Source organism: Aquarana catesbeiana, linkage group LG04, assembly GCF_042186555.1.
Source record: "Aquarana catesbeiana isolate 2022-GZ linkage group LG04, ASM4218655v1, whole genome shotgun sequence".
Lineage (NCBI taxonomy): Eukaryota > Metazoa > Chordata > Amphibia > Anura > Ranidae > Aquarana > Aquarana catesbeiana.
In genome coordinates, this window is record NC_133327.1 from 131250375 (window position 1) to 131270670 (window position 20296).

General features: G+C 41.2%; 1 protein-coding gene across 1 annotated transcript in view; it reads right to left on the reverse strand.

Moving 5' to 3' along the window:
* The window catches only part of RASA2 (RAS p21 protein activator 2), a 214701-nt gene that overhangs the window by 18506 nt on the left and 175899 nt on the right, over nucleotides 1–20296 (reverse strand). Inside the window, exons 21-23 of the mRNA XM_073625641.1 lie at nucleotides 18040–18248; nucleotides 14788–14891; nucleotides 11731–11911 (exon numbers count right to left, since the gene is read on the reverse strand). Coding sequence (XP_073481742.1) covers nucleotides 11731–11911; nucleotides 14788–14891; nucleotides 18040–18248 — 494 coding nt within the window. The remainder of the gene's footprint in view (nucleotides 1–11730; nucleotides 11912–14787; nucleotides 14892–18039; nucleotides 18249–20296) is intronic.

The following is a 20296-nucleotide window of genomic DNA, read 5'->3' on the forward strand; positions in this document are numbered from 1 at the left end:
CTCCATATCACTGCAGGGCAGAAGCGATGTCAAAACGTCACTTCCGCCCACAGCTCTTAAAAGGGCCATTTTTTTTTTTAAATGACAATTTTTTTTTTTTTTTTTTTTAATTGCATTTTAATGTAAATATGAGATCTGAGGTCTTGTTGATCCCAGATCTCATATTTAAGAGGTCCTGTCATGCTTTTTTTCTTTGTTTACATTCCTTGCAATAGGAATAAAAGTGACATTTTTTTTTTAAACAGTGTAAAAATGTAAAAAAATAAATAAATAGTAAAATAATAAAAAAAAAAAAAACATTTTTAAAACGCGCCCCGTCCCGACGAGCTTGCGTGCAGAAGCGGATGCATAAGTGACTAGCGCTAGCATATGAAAATGGTGTTCAAAGCACACGTGTGAAGTATTGCCACGATCCGTAGAGTGAGAGCAATAATTCTAGCCCTAGACCTCCTCTGTAACTTAAAACATGCAACCTGTTTAATTTTTTTAAACGTCGCCTATGGAGATTAAGTGTAAAAGTTTGTCGGCATTCCACGGGCGGGCGCAATTTTGAAGCGTCACATGTTGGGTATCAATGTACTCGACGTAACATTATCTTTCACAATATAAAAAATGGCCTTACTTTACTGTTGTCTTATTTTTTAATTCATAAAAGTGTGTGCGCAAATACGGTGTGACAGAAAGTATTGCAACGACTGCCATTTTATTCTCTATGGTGTTAGAAAAAAAATGTATAATGTTTGGGGGTTCTAAGTAATTTTCTACCAAAAAAAAAAAATGTTTAACTTGCAAACAACAAATCTCAGAAAGAGGCTCGGTCTTTAAGTGGTTAAAAATGTGCACCTGGGAATGAATGGGAGGGTGGGTGATGCAGGGTGTGTGCTAAGGAGATCAGCAGGTCAACTCCTTCCTGTATCATGACCTAAAGTCTGATCAGGAAGAAGACATTACTAATAGAAACCTCTGGAAAAATGGATTAGGACAAGAAAAGTAAGTGACTGTAGATTTAATGGAAAGCTTTATTTTTTTTTTTTTGCAAAAACATCAAAGTACATTAATGCTATACTGGTGCAGAAAAAAAAAATAAAGAGTACAAAAGGTGAACTTAGGTGGAAAAAATTCTGAAATGATTTATCTATTTTTTTCATATCACAGAACCCTGACATTTTAACAGTGGTATGTAGACTTTTTATATCCACTGTATGTGGCCTCTTGGTGTTAAGGCTCACTCGCTAAGAGGCATATGGCCAACATGAAGCGATTAAACCAACATGTCTATTAAAAATTGCATTATGTATATGCCTTAACAAAAAATGGGGGAAACAGGGGATGATGGGATTATTGCGGTGCCACCAAAATTCAAAATTACTAGAATGATATTTTATATAAAATCATTTATTTTATTGATATCAAAAACATCTAAAAATGTTTACATGAAGGAGTACAAAAAAATATACAAAGCAAAAACAAAAACAAAAATACAGTGCAAATAAATGACCGTCACCAAAGATGTTGAGGGGTGATCATAGTCTTATGTTCCCAACTAGTTTTGCCAAAACATTGGCTTCATCAGGGGAATGTAGAGATGTACTGCAGAGAGTAAAACCACTATAATAAAGAAAAAATGCATTATTGGATCAACATAATCTTGTAATGCTGGAGGCAAGCCAATTGCCGCCCCCCCATATCCCACGGTCTTCCCACCCCTCACACACCTAAAACATACCATGCGGGCTCCAAAACGCAAGGGGGACACCACCGAGACACTGAGAATGGAAGTTGCACTCAGCCCAGTATTTGGCTACAGGGGAATTAAAGGGCGCCTAAAAAGAGAAGTATAGCATATCAGTATTGAAAATTCTTTTAATTTTGTTTAACAAAAGGGACCTAAGCCTCAATTACATACCCTAATTATATGCAAAACCAAGGCACTCAATGTTGCACAAGGGAGATTCACAGCGCAGTCAGTTCATGTAAAAAATCGCATGAATGCGATCAAAAGGACTGTAAAATAGATTCAAGAGAGGGGGAAAAAAAAAAAAAAAAAAAGTTATGGGAAAAATGATATTGATACACATAAATATATCAGTGAATTTCAGATTTGAGGGACATAGTGAAATATGTTGGATATAGTGAGTAGGGCTTACCGAATACGCATTAAGTTAGAAAAAATGCATCCTATGAATAAGGTTCCGCCAATATCTTGGCTAAACGTTGGAACCTCCACAATGAGTCTTTCTGGTAGCACCGGTTATTATAGATGATCTGAAAGTCAATGCATATAACAAAGGGACTGTTAGCAAGAAAATTCAGCCAGTACAGCCATATGTGGCAATATAATGACAGATGCTTGCTGTGATGAAAAAAAGTTTGTTGGATCTATTACCTTTTACATATGTAGCCAGCTCCCCAGGATGGTCCCACAGCAAGGAGATAAAAAACACACTGAGAGCAAGGCTGCCTTTTAAAACCCCCACCTGATCAGCATGATATAAATCAGCTGATCAGGAGCGGACGACAGGCGGGCGGGGCACATGCGCAGTTGCCAGTATCATTTACCTACATATCCCATAAGTCAGAGCGTCGGTCCAGTCACATGGCAGCTACTGCCTACGACATGATCGACAGATGGGAAAGTGCAACGGAAGGCTCCAGAGGAAGAGGGGGGAGAACCCCACATCATCCAAGGGAGAGGAGGCATGAACAGGCGTTGGAACACCGCGATGGTCCCGGCCGAAGGGGCGGGCTGACAATAAAACCAGCCCTTGGGCGTCCATGCAGCCAAAGGCTGTAGTGATACAAGTTCCCAGATGAATGGGGGGTAAAAACACCCAGTGCATTGGGCCCACCATGGCAAGCCCCAGGAGGGGGGGAGGGCGGAAGGAACAAAGGGAAGTCTGATAATTCAGACAGATCGGGGACATAGGTGGAGTGGCCCTGGCGGTGGACAGATGGTATCACCGCAATGGCCGCCATGCGATAACGGAGGAAAATGCCTGCAACAACACAAGTATAAGTTAGATGACAAAATTGCATTAATAAAATCGATATGGTGGTCCAAAATTAAACAATGCATTTGATTTATAACATGTCTCTACATGAACTTAGGTCACCATTTTGTCAATAATTGTTTTTTTGTATTATATTTTATTATTTTTTGTTTTTTATATACATCAAACTAATCCAGATATTTTAATTATGTATTCAATAAAAACAGGTGATAGGAATTATCGTACATACAGTATGCAACTACATATAGTGACCACTGTATTAATTATTTCAACATACAGATATAAAATTAACCAGCAGTGGGTACAGGACGGGGGCAAGGAGTGAGGGCAGATGGAACACCGAACCAGCAGGGCCCGATGGGCATAAGATCGACCAGCCAGTGAGGAGACAATCAAAGAATAGACTAGCTAGATAATAAGAATATTTGTATATATACACATAAATGTTATTTTAAAGAAAAGATTTGAAGCTAATATACTCATTGAGGCCAGGATATTTGACCGCATTCAATAAATATATCCATCTGGTCTCCATCTGAAGCAAGGAGTTGTCAATATTACCTCCCCTGGCATGAGAAGGGATATGCCCAAGGGCCGCAAACTTGACAACATGAGGGTCAAAGTTATGCTCTGTGGCCACATGCCTATTCAGGTCTGTGGTGGTTAAGTGTTTATATAGAGGTGCAATGTGATCCTTAATACGTTTAAGGAATGGAGGCTTAGTCTTCCCTACATAGAAACAGCCACACTGGCAAAGAGCCAGATACACAACACCAATTGTTTTACACGTAACTCTATGTTTCAAACGGTGTATCCTACCATTTGGAAGGGGAATATTCTTAGAGTTAAAGATAAATGGGCAGAAATCGCATGTACCGCATGAAAAAGTGCCGGCATTTGAATAATCAAGGGGGCCTCGTATCTCATGATGACTGTGAACAAGCATGTCTCTCATAGATGGAGCCCGTCTGTAAGTGATTTCTGGGTATGATTTGAGAAATTTTTTAATGGTATTATCAGCCATCAGAAGTGGCCAATATTTTTGAAAGATCCCTCTCATTTGGCCATGCTGTTTTGAGAATTGGGTAATAATCCTAACAGAGTTATTGATTTTTGAGGATTTAGTAGAATGAATGAGATCATGTCTATTCCGTTTGATGACTCTGTTGAAGGACCTCCTCAGCAGGGAGCAACTGTATCCACACCGACGAAGCCTCTAATACAGGTCATTAGCTGCCTGGTGAAAATCTGAATCCAAAGTACAATTCCTCCTAAGTCTAAGGAATTGACTATAGGGTATACTGTCTAATAAAGGCTGGGGATGTGCACTAGCTGCATGTAGGATCGTATTGCCCGATGAGGGCTTACGATATAATGATGAATGTAAAGTTCCATCACAAACTAAATGTATTTGTAAATCCAAAAAATGTATCTTAGTTTGGCTGCATTCCATTGTAAAACTCAGGTTAAATTCACAGCCAGCAAATCCATCAGCCGTGAAAGATCCTCTCGACTACCTGACCATAAAATGAAAACATCATCTATATACCTGTACCAGGCTATAATTTGAGAAAGCAAGTCTGACATGGATTCTTGAGAAAACAAATCCCTCTCCCACCCCCCCCCAGGTACAGGTTGGCATATGAGGGGGCGCACTTTGTCCCCCTAGCCACACCCTGCACCTGGAGGAAGTGGGAGGAACCAAACATGAAAACATTTCTAGTCAAGATAAACTCAAGTAACCGAAGGACAAACTGGCTGTAACCATCAAAAGATGGTCCTCGCTCCAGGAGATGGGTACGGATCATGTCCATACCTTTAACATGTGGAATTGAGTTGTATAAACATTCAACGTCTAAGGCAACTAGCCACGTATTGGGAGGGACCTGCTTTCCATCAATATGGCGTAACATGTCTATGGTATCCTGCACATAAGAGAATAAAGCTGTCACATGGGGTATTAGGTATTTATCCACCAAGGCACTGGCATTCTCTGTTAGACTTTGACATCCCGAAACAATCGGTCGTCCAGGGGGTTTCTTCACTGATTTATGCACTTTGGGTAGTGAATAAAAAGTAGGAATTTTGGGATCCTTCACATTTAAGTAGTTCCATGTACTAGAGTCAATAACACCTGATTGGTATGCTTCGAAGATCAAGCTATAGTATTCGCTGTTAAAGTTGGTTATTAGTGTTTTGGAAATAGGGCGGTACCAACGTGCGTTGTCAAGGATCTCCCGACACATAGCTTCATATGCGGGGACATCCATGACCACAACGTTGCCGCCCTTATCCGCAGGTTTAATAATTAAGCCAGAATGACTCTAATTCTCAAAGGGCTTTTCGAAGTTTCCAAGGTAGATTATGTGTGTGGACTTGTTGCAAGTAATACCTAATACCCCATGTGACAGCTTTATTCTCTTATGTGCAGGATACCATAGACATGTTACGCCATATTGATGGAAAGCAGGTCCCTCCCAATACGTGGCTAGTTGCCTTAGACGTTGAATGTTTATACAACTCAATTCCACATGTTAAAAGGTATGGACGTGATCCGTACCCATCTCCTGGAGCGAGGAACATCTTTTGATGGTTACAGCCAGTTTGTCCTTCGGTTACTTGAGTTTATCTTGACTAGAAATATTTTCATGTTTGGTTCCTCCCACTTCCTCCAGGTGCAGGGTGTGGCTATGGGGACCAAGTGCGCCCCCTCATATGCCAACCTGTACCTGGTGGGGTGGGAGAGGGATTTGTTTTCTCAAGAATCCATGTCAGACTTGCTTTCTCAAATTATAGACTGGTACAGGTATATAGATGATGTTTTCATTTTATGGTCAGGTAGTCGAGAGGATCTTTCACGGCTGATGGATTTGCTGGCTGTGAATACCTTTAACCTGAGTTTTACAATGGAATGCAGCCAAACTAAGATACATTTTTTGGATTTACAAATACATTTAGATTGTGATGGAACTTTACATTCATCATTATATCGTAAGCCCTCATCGGGCAATACGATCCTACATGCAGCTAGTGCACATCCCCAGCCTTTATTAGACAGTATACCCTATAGTCAATTCCTTAGACTTAGGAGGAATTGTACCTTGGATTCAGATTTTCACCAGGCAGCTAATGACCTGTATGAGAGGCTTCGTCGGCGTGGATACAGTTGCTCCCTGCTGAGGAGGTCCTTCAACAGAGTCATCAAACGGAATAGACATGATCTCATTCATTCTACTAAATCCTCAAAAATCAATAACTCTGTTAGGATTATTACCCAATTCTCAAAACAGCATGGCCAAATGAGAGGGATCTTTCAAAAATATTGGCCACTTCTGATGGCTGATAATACCATTAAAAAATTTCTAAAATCATACCCAGAAATCACTTACAGACGGGCTCCATCTGTGAGAGACATGCTTGTTCACAGTCATCATGAGATACGAGGCCCCCTTGATTATTCAAATGCCGGCACTTTTTCATGCGGTACATGCGATTTCTGCCCATTTATCTTTAACTCTAAGAATATTCCCCTTCCAAATGGTAGGATACACCGTTTGAAACAGAGTTACGTGTAAAACAATTGGTGTCGTGTATCTGGCTCTTTGCCAGTGTGGCTGTTTCTATGTAGGGAAGACTAAGCGTCCATTCCTTAAACGTATTAAAGATCACATTGCACCTCTATATAAAACACTTAACCACCACAGACCTGAATAGGCATGTGGCCACAGAGCATAACTTTGACCCTCATGTTGTCAAGTTTGCGGCCCTTGGGCATATCCCTTCTCATGCCAGGGGAGGTAATATTGACAACTCCTTGCTTCAGATGGAGACCAGATGGATATATTTATTGAATGCGGTCAAATATCCTGGCCTCAATGAGTATATTAGCTTCAAATCTTTTCTTTAAAATAACATTTATGTGTATATATACAAATATTCTTATTATCTAGCTAGTCTATTCTTTGATTGTCTCCTCACTGGCTGGTCGATCTTATGCCCATCGGGCCCTGCTGGTTCGGTGTTCCATCTGCCCTCACTCCTTGCCCCCGTCCTGTACCCACTGCTGGTTAATTTTATATCTGTATGTTGAAATAATTAATACAGTGGTCACTATATGTAGTTGCATACTGTATGTACGATAATTCCTATCACCTGTTTTTATTGAATACATAATTAAAATATCTGGATTTGTTTGATGTATATAAAAAACAAAAAAATAATAAAATATAATACAAAAAAACAATTATTGACAATATGGTGACCTAAGTTCATGTAGAGACATGTTATAAATCAAATGCATTGTTTAATTTTGGACCACCATATCGATTTTATTAATGCAATTTTGTCATCTAACTTATACTTGTGTTGTTGCAGGCATTTTCCTCCGTTATCGCATGGCGGCCATTGCGGTGATACCATCTGTCCACCGCCAGGGCCACTCCACCTATGTCCCCGATCTGTCTGAATTATCAGACTTCCCTTTGTTCATTCCGCCCTCCCCCCCCTCCTGGGGCTTGCCATGGTGGGCCCAATGCACTGGGTGTTTTTACCCCCCATTCATCTGGGAACTTGTTTCACTACAGCCTTTGGCTGCATGGACGCCCAAGGGCTGGCTTTATTGTCAGCCCGCCCCTTCGGCCGGGACCATCGCGGTGTTCCAACGCCTGTTCATGCCTCCTCTCCCCTCTGTCTCCCTTGGATGATGTGGGGTTCTCCCCCCTCTTCCTCTGGAGCCTTCCGTTGCACTTTCCCATCTGTCGATCATGTCGTAGGCAGTAGCTGCCATGTGAACGGACCGACGCTCTGACTTATGGGATATGTAGGCAAATGATACTGGCAACTGCGCATGTGCCCCGCCCGCCTGTCGTCCGCTCCTGATCAGCTGATTTATATCATGCTGATCAGGTGGGGGTTTTAAAAAGGCAGCCTTGCTCTCAGTGTGTTTTTTATCTCCTTGCTGTGGGACCATCCTGGGGAGCTGGCTACATATGTAAAAGGTAATAGATCCAACAAACTTTTTTTCATCACAGCAAGCATCTGTCATTATATTGCCACATATGGCTGTACTGGCTGAATTTTCTTGCTAACAGTCCCTTTGTTATATGCATTGACTTTCAGATCATCTATAATAACCGGTGTTACCAGAAAGACTCATTGTGGAGGTTCCAACGTTTAGCCAAGATATTGGCGGAACCTTATTCATAGGATGCATTTTTTCTAACTTAATGCGTATGCGGTAAGCCCTACTCACTATATCCAACATATTTCACTATGTTCCTCAAATCTGAAATTCACTGATATATTTATGTGTATCAATATCATTTTTCCCATACCTTTTTTTTTTTTCCCCCTCTCTTGAATCTATTTTACAGTCCTTTTGATCGCATTCATGCGATTTTTTACATGAACTGACTGCGCTGTGAATCTCCCTTGTGCAACATTGAGTGCCTTGGTTTTGCATATAATTAGGGTATGTAATTGAGGCTTAGGTCCCTTTTGTTAAACAAAATTAAAAGAATTTTCAATACTGATATGCTATACTTCTCTTTTTAGGCGCCCTTTAATTCCCCTGTAGCCAAATACTGGGCTGAGTGCAACTTCCATTCTCAGTGTCTCGGTGGTGTCCCCCTTGCGTTTTGGAGCCCGCATGGTATGTTTTAGGTGTGTGAGGGGTAGGAAGACCGTGGGATATGGGGGGGCGGCAATTTGACCGCTATGCGATGCGATTGGCTTGCCTCCAGCATTACAAGATTATGTTGATCCAATAATGCATTTTTTCTTTATTATAGTGGTTTTACTCTCTGCAGTACATCTCTACATTCCCCTGATGAAGCCAATGTTTTGGCAAAACTAGTTGGGAACATAAGACTATGATCACCCCTCAACATCTTTGGTGACGGTCATTTATTTGCACTGTATTTTTGTTTTTGCTTTGTATATTTTTTGTACTCCTTCATGTAAACATTTTAGATGTTTTTGATATCAATAAAATAAATGATTTTATATAAAATATCATTCTAGTAATTTTGAATTTTGGTGGCACCGCAATAATCCCATCATCCCCTGTTTCCCCCATTTTTTGAGATCTTCGACTCGGGATGAGGTGTCGTATCTGGTAGGACACACCACCCACCATCCAATTATATATGCCTTAGCGTAACATATACAGATTCCACCTTGGAAAAACGTTGGAGTCTGGCAATGGTATTGGACAGTGGGGAAAAGTAAACCTTTGCTAACCGTGACAGGAGCTGGCCCATGGTTAGTTATTGAATGTTTTAACACCGTGCTATGCATAACCCTTTACCTATAAACCTAAAGCTACTCTCCCAATTTTCCACCTTGTATCAAAGCATTTCAATTTATAAACAAAGTGCTCCACTTCATCCATGCTGGTGCAGAAAACTCACCCAATGGGCAAGAACTCACTTGGATACATTGGTTACAAGTGGGTCTAACACAATGAATAAATCTCCCAGCATTAGCTCTGTTAACTTAAGCCACCTATAGATCTTCAGTTGCTTTCCTCCTTTGCAATATCATCCTTTGGGACCATACAAGAAACAGGGGGTGCCATAGCATAAAACCTTTTATTCAAAATGTAAATAGCAAAACTCACATCAGACTCTGCCTTTGTCCCAGCACAGTCCTGTACAAGCACAGTCCTGTACAAGCACAGTCCTGTACAAGCACAGTCCTGTACAAGCACAGTCCTGTGTAGATGCCGGCTCCACCAGCTTTCCTGCCTGGTGCAGGTGGGTAACCCTGTAGAGTGACGTCAGTGTGCCTAGATCCGTCCAACGCGTTTCCTCATCGGACATCATCAGAGACATACAACACAGGGGAAGATGGTTGTGGAGCACTTTATTTATAAACTGAAAAACTGATACACGGTGGAAAATTGGAGAGCACCTTGATATAGCTAAAACACTTTGATACCAATAGGAATGTAGTGCAGCACTTTGATACAAACTGGACATTACTGTTGATTTATTTTAAAGAAGTCCAGCCAAAGCTCGTTTGGCTGTACTTCTCCTATGGCTCACAGGAGTGCAGTTTGTTTTCAGCAGAGAGCGGGCTGAAGTCCACTCTCTGCTGATGTCACTGCTGTCAGTACAGGCACTGCGTCCTCACGACCACGGAGTCGGGACCCGCCAGGTGCCTGGACTGACACCAAGCTCAGCCTCTCAGCGAGCTGCCCCTCCCCCCTCCACAGCCCAGTGCTCCAATGAGGTAGGAGGGAGCAGAGAGCTGGGACTGACAGTCTACAGCTCTCTGCTTGGGGAGCTCTGAAAAACGAGTGATCGGCTGTGTTTGATCGCTCAGTTCTCAGTGTAGAGGCACCGGGGGACAGATGCAGCATTGGACTGAGGCTGCATCCACTGAGGTATATAATTCCAAAAAAAAACAACCCCTTTTACTTTTCTTTTGAATGTTTTAGGTTTCACTGATTGAAAGAAGCACTGATCACTTTATTGTTATTGGAGGTAATGTTTGGTAGATATATAAAAATTCTAGACAGATAATTGTAGATATGGAGATCTTTTCTAGGGATTAATTATTGCGCTGTATTCATTTATTTAAGGACCAAGTTCACCTTAAGTAACACGTTACAACCATATTCAGGGTGTAACATGTAACCAGTTACTAAAGCATCCAGACCAGATACTCCATTATGACAGCTGGTGGGGGATCCTCTCCATGCACTCGCTGTCACAAAAAGAAAACGCCAGACAATTTGCAGTTCTCAATGTACTGAGGGCGCAGGTAAATGCTTTTGTAGTTTACTGCCTGGACTTCAAAAACTGCATGCTCGTAAAAGACTGTACTGACAGGTTGCAACTGCCTGACATTGCACCTGCGATCTACTGATTGCAAGAATAATGCTCTGCAGGCTCCTAAGAAAAAATAAATGCACACATTTTTAGCTGCATAAAAAAAATGTGCATCTATTATTTTTTAAAATTACTTATCCTTTAAAAGAGAAGTATGGCTTTTTTCCCCATGTGGGTCACGGGAGGGCACGGGAGGGCTGCAGCAGGTAGGTAAGCATTTTTAATTATTTTTTAATTCCCACACTTCTCTCTTAATGGCCCTAATAAGTGAGCAACAATGGGGAATGTCTTATTGCTATGCTTGACTAACCTGATTTTATGTGAGTGCCAGCATTGTTGGAATAATAGTTTTTTTTATACTGCAGAAAGAAAGTAGTTTCTCTTGTTCTATTTTTATTAGCAAATGTGGTTGAGCTATTTCACAGCCCTCCTGTTGGTGTCTTCCAGGGCTGAGGGTTAGATGAAAGTGAGGTGTTGGACTTAGTGAAGGAGGATGAAATCGGTCTGCAGAGTGTAATGGACTTGGATAGCAAGCTGGCATGTGGAGCTGCTGGAAAAAATTGAGGCGATTGGGGACTACTCCAGGCTACATGGATTACCAGTATGACATTAACCCAACAACCTGGAGTTATAAACTTTTCATAGACAGGAGAGAGCTGCTCAGTATGCCGTATACATTATTGGGATTTAAGCAACGCCTGCATTCTGAGATTCAGTATATAACTTGGGCTGGTCAACAGTTTGTCAGTGTCTAAACCTCATGTAGATTGCAGTATCACCAGAAGGATTATGACTACCTGTGTCCCTCAATGGACAAAAAGAAAAGTGAACATAGCAAGAAATGTAATCACATTGAGAATACTACCTAATATACTGATACTTACTGGCTGCCATATTTTGCACTGGTACAATATTTTTTGTATTTCTCGTGTGGTTCATTCAGCTTCTCTACCATTGCTTTAATCTGTTGGATGGTCTTGAATGTCTCCACGGAATCATCTATGGTAAAGTGGTATTCACTGTGCTCTTGTGGACCCTGGTATACAGCAATGCTACCGCAAGCCTCTGAAAAGTGAAAGAATAACCTAATTCACATGATAACCAGGCAAAACTTTTTCCCTTAGCTCCAAACAAGAAAGGTTTAATTGGCTTTAAAAGCAAAAAAATGTAGCCCTATGGTAAATGTGAACGTTTGAATGAAAATATTTGCAATAAAACTTCATAAGATCCTTCAGTAGCATACACTTCTCTTATGGTCTGCGTATTCTGTCAAGTGCCAAGGAATAAGTTAACAATGAATAGAGGAATTAAATACAAGGTTTTAATGCCATTTAGTGAATATTTCACGTTCTAGTAAGAAGTATTTAACCCTCAATGTTTTTTCTTTTTTTTTGTTTAACACATTCAGCACAATAATACACATTCCCCAGTAAACTATGCGTTAAAAATACTTACCCAGCAGAGTTTACTGTTTTTAATGCAGTTGTCTCCTCCTTAGTGCTGCTTCCTTGAACTTCTGATCTTCATAGGAAAAGATTAACAGTGGTCAGTGCAGTCTCCAGCCAGTTTGCTAGCTTGGAGAGGGGAGGAGTGAGGAGCACCTTACCACCCTACGCTACAGAACTGTGTATTTCTATTAATGCATGCAGTATAAGGGAAGTAGAATTCCAGTTCCTGTATACAAGGGTGGTTCCATAGGACACTGCAAGAGAAAGAAGCCTCCCTGAATTAGGAAACGTGGGGTATTGGTTATGGCACTAGCTTAACCACTTCAGCCCCGAAGGATGTGCCCCCTTCCTGAGCAGGCCGTTTTTTGCGATATGGCACTGTATCGCTTTAACTGACAATTGCACAGTCGTGCGACGTTGTACCCAAACAAAATTTATGTCCTTTTTTTCCCACAAATAGAACGTTTTTTTTGGTGGCATTTGATCACCTCTGCGGTTTTTATTTTTTGTAGGCTGATATGTATTCTACATATTTTTGGTAAAACCCCCCCAAAAAACGCAATAAGCATATGATTGATTGATTTGCGCAAAAGTTATAGCATCTACAAAATAGGGGATAGATTGTCATTTTTTTAAATAATTTTTTATTTATTTTTTTTTACTATTAGTGGCGGCGATCTGCGATTTTTATCGGGACTGACATTGCGGTGGACAGATCGGATGCTTTTGACACTTTTTTTGGGACCATTGACATTTATACAGCGATCAGAGCTAAAAAGCCACTGATTACTGTATAAATGTCACTGGCAGGGAAGGGGTTAACACTAGGGGGCGATCAAGGGGTTAAATGTGTTACCTCACTGTGTTCTCTAACTGTGGGGGGATGGGAGTGACTAGAGGAGGAGACAGATCGTTGTTCCTACTTAGTAGGAACACACGATCTGTCTCCTCTCCCGACAGAACCAGGATTTGTGTGTTTACACACACATACACACACACACACACACACACACACACACACACACACACACACACACACACACACACACACACACACACACACACACACACACACACACACACTCTCGTTCTGTCACGAACGATTGCGGGTGCCCGGCAGACATCGCACCCGCCAGGCACACGCATTGGCTCCGGGGACACGCTGTGGGCCTGCCGGCATCTTAAAGAGCCGATGTATACCTACAGCGATTTGCGCAGCCGTGACAACTTGCTGCAGTATAACTGCGGCGGCTAGCACTAAAACTGAAGGACTAAAAGATGAAAAACCTTCATACCCAATACATGATTAAACCCTCAAAAGGGCCTAAAAATAGGTGAGGGTTTAATATTTTAAAATGTTGGCAAGTCACATGACCTATTTAATTTGGGAAAATGCAGCTGAGTAAACAGACTTTGGCTACAAGGACAATCAATATCAGCCATTTGGGTCTGATATATAGAACAAAAAACTAGAGAAAAAGTGATGGTGTTGTCCATAGGTGGTCTCATTTTGAAACAAGGAATGTTGTTTTTATGGACAACACTTCATTTAAAATTTTCTGTGCTCCAATTTTCATAAAGTCCCCCTTAAAACAATTGCATCATACTATTATGACAGAAATATGCAGTGCTGCCACTGCAGACCTTCTTCTCAAATGCTAGCTGCCATGCTGATCCATTGAATTTGATACTTTCAGTCACTGACCCAGCACACACATGAAACAAGTGAAGTCAAGACTCCTAGTCTCCACACTTAGTCTATGTCCATGACCATCTTTTTAGCTAACGCAGTATGTCTAGTCAAAAAGAAAAGAAAAAAAGAAACACATGTAGAAGGCCACAGTAGCAGCACCTCTGTATTTATTTACAGTCGGGAAAGATGTGGCCACTTCACCCCAGCAAGCGCAGGCAAGGCTCATCAGGTTTAAGAAAAGTTCCGGATTAAAAAAAAACCAAAAAAACAAAAAACACAATTATACTCCCCTAAGTGGATGCAGCATTGAGCCGATGCTGCATTTATCCCCTGCCAGCTTTGCAGTGAGAACTGAGCGATTAAACACTGCTGATCGCTCAAGTTCAACCCTTTCTCTCTGACTGTTGTGAAGGGTCACTTTATATTTAACTACCAAACAGATGCTTGTATGAGCCACACTTAACGTTTGGTACGTTGGTCCCCACAGCTGACCCGAAAGATCGGCAGGCGTGCCAAACAAATTTATCAGACACTTTTGGCCATGCATGCAAAAGTTTCTTCTGCCAGGATTCAAAGCCTAAATTGAGTCACCTTAAAAACACGTGACTGCCTGTACCTGTGTATGGGTAACAGAAGGGTTTGGCATGTTAATTATAAAAAAAAAAAAAAAATCCATAGTAGTGACCTTGGCATAATGTTCAATAATGACTGATGAGCAACCAATCTTCCACACCATGCAACTAGCAAATGGACAAACAAGCCCACAAGATTATCATTGTTTGAACTTGTGGTGGAATTACCCTCCATCTTCTGTAGTTTAGGCATGCTCCTGCTGAATAGGGAATATATCCTCTCACATTCACGGTCTCCATCTATATCCAATGCTACGTCAGCTGGAACATTTCTGTTAAAATGAAGATCAGAGCAAAATATTAATGACATGACATACTGTACCAAACACAGAACACTCTGATACACAGCTGCAGAGACACCAATTCCCATTTTATTGATGTGATAGAAGCCAGACACTTCTTGCGGACAGCTTTAAATCTACTGAGCTCTAGATACAATTGCAGAGAATAACAGTGGCACAATGTATATCTTTAAAGGAGATCTCTACTGAAATGTTTGGCCTTGGTACAGACACACAAGGCGACACCCACAGGTTAAAATTGCAACTAGTGTTTGTGTGCAAGTCAATGCATTAGCTCTCACATGAATGCACTGAGCAGGCTGGATACTGAGCCATGGAGAGCAGGAAAAAGAAAAGACCTGCGTAACAAGGTAATGGAACTTTATAGAGATGGAAAAGGATATAAAAAGATAAAGCCTTAAACATTTGCCAATAAGTACTGTTCAATCACCTAAGAGTTGAAAAAATTCAGGGATCTCTTGAAACCAAGCCAAGGTCAGGTAGACCAGGAAAGATTGCAGCCACAACTGCCAGAAGAATGGTTTAGGATACAAAGAAAAGCCCACAGGTAACCTGAAGAGAAATACAGGCTGCTCTGGAAAAAGACGGTGTGGTTGTTTTAAGGAGTACAATACGAAGATAGTTGAACAAAAATGATCTGCATGGTCGAGAAAGAAGCCTTTACTGCGCCCAGTGACGCATGTCAAGGTGTTCTCGGCCATATTGTAAACATGATTTTTTTTTTTAAGCATTAGCGTAGTAAAGGCTTCTTTCTGGCAACTCGACCATGCAGATTGTGCAAAGAAAATTGGGAAGAGTTCCCAGACAGTTGGTATATAGTGACCCCAGACAGTATGCTATCAAAAAAGATTATGTTTATTGGACCCAAAATTTGATTACAACAGCAAATTTAAATGATAAACCTTACCTTTATAATTTATATTTGCTGTTGTAATCAAATTTTGAGTCCCATAAACAATCTTTTTTTGATAGCATACTATCTGGGGTCACTATATACCGTATGGAAACGCGTCCCAATTTTCTTTGCACATTTTGGTTCTTCGGTATGGTGATCCACGCTCATATTCGTGGAATGACAGACGCAATATGAGACCTCCGGGGATTCCCCTAAACTAGGGCGAGTCACTCAACTCCTCCTTCAGTTCGACCATGCAGATTATTTTTGTTCAATATTGTCATATTGTTAAAAACGCTATTTTTTTCCAGAGCAGCCTGTATTTCTCCTGAGGTTACCTGTGGGTTTTTCTTTCTATTCCAAACTATTCCTCTGGCAGTTGTGGCTGCAATCTTTCGGGTTTTACTTGACCCTGGCTTGGTATTAAGAGATCCCTGAATTTTCCACTTCTTAAGTGATTGAACAGTACTGACTGATATATTCAAGGCTTTGGATATCTTTTTAGATCCCTTTCCATCTTTATAAAGTTCCATTACCTTGTTAGGTAGGTCTTTTCCGCTCCCCTTGTTAGGCCGGTTCTTTTCCGCTCCCCGTGGGCCAGTATCTAGTCTGCTCAATGCATTCACAATTTATACACAGACATTAATTGCAATTTAAAAAGTCACAGATGTAGGATATTAACCTGAAGGCCCCTTTCACACGATCGGACTGTTCAGATCCGCCTGTCAGTTTTGACGGCGGACCTTAACGGGCGCTCCATGTTAGCCTATGGAGCGACGGATGTCAGCGGAGACATGTCCGCTGACATCCGACCCGGTCCGATCCACTAAAAGCAGACTGATGGCCCTACGTCCAGGTCCGTTGCTGGCGGATCGGATCGGGTGAGATCTGTCATCCGCCGGCTCAGCGGAGATCAACGGACTGATCTCCCGCTGAGCCGGCGGACAGAGGCGGACTCCGTGGAAGGGGGGTGTGGAAGGGGCCTTAATTGCCACTTTAAAACTGTGTGTCACCTTGTGTGTCTGTACCAAGGCCAAACATTCCAGGGTATGTAAACTTTTGATCAACACCATTTGGGCGATTTCGGTTATCATTAGGATTTAAAATTGAGCCAAACATCTATGCGATAATAAATAGCTTCATATGATCACTTGTATAAAAGTTTTTTTTGGCATGATCAGTCATATTTTCAACAGTAAATGTCATGATTTCTGCCAGGGTATGCAAACTTTTGAGCACCACTGTATATGCACAAATGCCCCAAACTATTCCCATAATAGCCAGACAATGTATATTAAACTTAAGTTAAACATACTGAAAAAAGGGCTGATGCACTGGATTTTGCATGTTCTCCCTGTGCCTGCATGGGTTTCCCCCAGGTACTCCGGTTTCCTCCCACACTCCAAAGACATGCTTGTAGGTTAATTGGCTGCTGTCTAAATTGCTAAATTGGCCCAAGTATGTGTAAGTATGAATGTGAGTTAAGGATCTTACATTGTTAACTCCTTGAGGGCAGGGACGAATGTGAATTTATAATATTCATGTAATGCGCTGCATACATTGACAGCACTATATACGTACCAATAACAAAATAAAATTGGTTTCATGAACATGGCAAGAAGTTCAGTGTTCTTCAGGGGCCTTTCCAGTCAATGGATCTGAGTCCAGTAGAACACCTTTGGGATGTGGTAGAATGGGAGACACGCAGAATGAATGTGAAGCTGACAAATCTGCAGAAATTGTGTGATGCAATCTTGTCAACATGGACTGGAATCACAATAGAATGTTTGTGGAAATCTATGCCACAAAAAACAGGGTATTTGACAGCAGAGGCACTACCCACTTTTAATACAGTGTTCTTATCAAATTGCTCAGTGAGCGTATGTTGAGTATGTAGACCACAAGTAGCTTTCTGCCAGGGACATGCTGACGAAATTGGGAAAACTTACAGGCACATATTGAGCTTAATTGCCACACCACCAGGAAATTTTTTGCGAAAACCCTGCTACAGATTTGATGCCAATCATTGAACACCCTTGCCAATAATGAAATATGGATTTCACATTTTTTCATGCAGGTAAGTTTTACACTCTCATATCATCAGACATTGTACAAGAGCTGTTCAGTGATGATATCCTTGGAATTCTGTAAATTCTATTTGCATACATCTACAAGTAGACCTCATTATTGGTTTTACCACTGTAACCCTTCTGTCACACTTACACAGTACACATGTGGCAGCCTTCAGCACTTTCAGATGATGCCTTACAGCATAGCCAGGCTCCACTAATGAAAGCAGAGGAATGATACTTGCTGAGTCTCCGCTGATTGCGTCGGCTTATTCTACTGAGCACCTCTATCCATTCATTTAGCTCTACACAGTTGTTGGCCTGGATGTAAAGGGGCTTCTCTCCATAGATCACCTGAAACATCTGTAGATAAAAACAGAGGATAACATTTGCTTCCAATGATCCAGTGCACACAGAAGATGATCACCCTCCTTTAAAATAATCACATTTTGTTGCTTTGCAGCCTGAAATGAAGACAGACACAGTTTTTGTTTTATCCAGCTGTTTTTACTCACTGCAACTTATAACATCTAAGTGAAAGTTATAACTCTAACATGTCAGTAAAAAATTAAAAATAAACTCAAAAACAGTATCACTGAGTTAGAAAAAGGATAACCCCTCCTAAAAACAACTTGTAAATTCAATCAGGTGTAGCTAATCACCTTCTCAATGGCACACAAAGCCATTTGACTTTCAACTGTGATCATTGTAATTCATGCTGTGATCAGCATGAAAAGAGTTTTTCTGGAGCATTTCAGTCCCTGTTGGTGCAACTGAAGCAAACAACTATGGGTGGCAAGGCACTCTCAAAAGACTTCCGGGATAAAGTTGTGTACAGGCACAAGTCAGGAGATGGCTACAATAAAAAATTCAAAGGCTTTATCAATGCCTAGAAGCTCAGTGAAGTTTATTATTAAGTAGGAGGTATTTGGTACAACACAGACCCTCTCTGAATCAAGATGCACTCCAAACCGGATGAGGAAAACTGGTCAGAGAGGCTACCAAGAGACCTACAGCAACTCTGAAGCAGTTGCAGGAATTTATAACAAAGAGTGGTCATTCTCCACAAATGTGGCTTGTATGGGAGGGTTGCAAGAAATAAAGCCACTCCTCAAGAAAGGCCACATGCAGTCATAACTGAGCTTTGTCTAAAACGCACCTTGAAGATTCAGAGGCCACATAGAAAAAAGGTGTTATGATCAGATGAAACCAAAATTGACTTATTTGGCCTCAACACCAAACGATATGTCTAGCGGAAATCCAGTACAACTCAACGTCCAAATAACACTATTCCTACAGTAAAACATGCAACAAAATACAGGAAATCGCCTCCGGACTTTAAATGAGATGAATGACACCAGACCTTTTCCTTTTTTTCTATTGAACCCAGGTGAAAGACACCCATTTAGCCCAAATCTGGTCTACTACCACCATTAGCCAATTATTCATTACATACAATTATTCTATTCCGTAGCCCTATCAGCCATTTTGTCCAACACTCAGGCACCACATCTCCCATGGGCTGATCTAGGTTCTTGGTGCTGTTCCCTGTTGGTGGCGTTGGTTATCGTCCGGCTCAGGAGCTGCAATGTGTACAAGTGAAGTTTTCATACCTCCTGCTGTCACCCCCTGCTGTTCGGACGGGCGGGGCCACCTACACATGGGTACCATGCAACCGCGCCCCCCGGCGACGTCCGCAGATGCGCCATCGGCTCGCTATTGCATGGTATGTCAGCACGTGTGACTGGGGCATCTGCGGAGGCGTGCCCCCATTTGGCGGCGATCATCCACTTTTGCGTGCCTTGTCACACACACATGGCGTTGGAGGCGGGGCTCACTGGGGGCTAGTCATGGCTGGAATCTGTTTCTCGCTTCCCATTTCTGGTTTCACTTCATTCAAGGTGAGTCCACACTCCTTGATGGATGTTAATCATCCATTCACTCCCTTCACATTTGAGCACTTAACTTTAGCATGGTCTGCCATATACATTGTCTCGCAGATTATTAGGTTCACTCTCATATAGATAGCTAGCTAGATAGATATATCTAAATATATATATATATATATATATATATATATATATATATATATATATATATATATATATACACACACACACATATACATACATACATATATACACTATCATATATATTTCTCTCCATCTCATTACATTGTATACTTCATGGGTACTCTGTTGGTATAGTACCAACTGATATACATATATGCTTATTTTAGCTGACATATACAATGGACTTAGATACATGCTATGTGGGACACACTATCACACTGTTTTTGTCTACACATTTTATTTTACTTACCGGTATTTATTTTTTCTATTGTCCCCTGGATTCTAAGCCCATACCATTATTGAACCAGATTGGTTCATGCATATACATACTTGTATCAT